The sequence below is a fragment of the Atta colombica genome, unplaced genomic scaffold (genome assembly GCF_001594045.1).
Source record: "Atta colombica isolate Treedump-2 unplaced genomic scaffold, Acol1.0 scaffold102, whole genome shotgun sequence".
NCBI classification, from domain to species: domain Eukaryota; kingdom Metazoa; phylum Arthropoda; class Insecta; order Hymenoptera; family Formicidae; genus Atta; species Atta colombica.
In genome coordinates, this window is record NW_017259187.1 from 131836 (window position 1) to 133146 (window position 1311).

Genomic DNA, 1311 nt, shown 5'->3' on the forward strand with positions numbered 1-1311 from the left:
CACACACACGCACACACACACACACACACACACACACACACACAAAATATAAAACAAATAACTATTAATTAAATTTATTATTAATTAAATTTGCTTACAAATACATATAAATCATTTTGAATTAGACACATATCTAAATGAAATTTTTTTTAGTATAACTAATACTGTCACTTTACATTATTAATTTTTCCTCATAAATGTTTGTTCTGAATTTGCATTAATGAAATTATAATCTTATATATCTATATAAGATATATCATTGTTTATGTATTGAAAAAGAAAAATAAGGTAAAAGAAAGGAAGAAAGATGTGATATTCTTCTGCTATTAGGAAAGAAGTTTTTTTTCATTTATATATTTAATTTTTTACTTTAATATATTTAATTTTACTTTAATATATTTAATTTTACTTTAATATATTGATCTATAAACATTATCTTTATTTGATAGCTATTGTATTATAATATTCTTTTGAATGGTATAATAGATTGCATGAATTTTTATCTCTTATGTTCTGTCTTGTAACATACAATTTTTTTTTATGTTTCACTATTTTATTGGAATATGATAATATATTTGAGTATTTAATAATTTATATAGATAAGAGAAAACTTTAAACTTGAGCTTCTAAAATAAAAATGGAAATTGATTTTATTTATAGAGAAATATTGCATATGTTTGAAGTATCTACCGATGAAGATGAGCCTGTGAGTTTATTGAAAAATGATTCCATCGGTTCTAATGATGTGGCTTCAGTTGATTTGGAGAATTATGGACTTACTACAGAAGTTTTGAATAACAATCCATCGATAGTGAAATTAGAAAATATAATTACTCCGGAAATGTTAATTTCTTCGGAAATGCTTCATAATAATAATATTCAAAATAATATTGAGAATGAAGAAGACAGAAGCGATCCTAATAACATGTATAACAGGTTTAGTAAAAAAATTGATAGCGGAAGAGGTCCTATTTTAGTGACAAATAGCAATGAGCAATACAATGAAAATAGAATAGTACAATCACAAAAAGAAGATAATAGTTATGACACAGCAAGCGCAAGTTCATCGAAAGATTTATTGGTGAGCCGTGTTAATTCCTCTGGAATGACTGAAGCTAATTACAGGTTAGAACCAATGTAAGTTCAACATAGACCATGAATAATATAAATATTTATTAATAATAATTTCCACTTAATTTTATTATAGTGGAAATTATTAATCGCAAAAAGAGAGTATCGTTTTTTTATATTTTATATCAGATAAATTTTTTTTACAGATTATTTTTTTATATATTTTAAATAATTTTTATT

General features: G+C 23.3%; 1 protein-coding gene across 3 annotated transcripts in view; it reads left to right on the forward strand.

The window, feature by feature from the left end:
- The window catches only part of LOC108687469 (heat shock factor protein 1-like), a 10376-nt gene that overhangs the window by 8096 nt on the left and 969 nt on the right, over positions 1-1311 (forward strand). For 2 of the 3 annotated variants that reach the window (XM_018193242.1, XM_018193258.1), the window contains one exon: positions 661-1137. In XM_018193242.1, the coding sequence (XP_018048731.1) occupies positions 661-1137 (477 nt within the window). The remainder of the gene's footprint in view (positions 1-660; positions 1138-1311) is intronic. The other variant, XM_018193250.1, reaches the window with a different exon arrangement.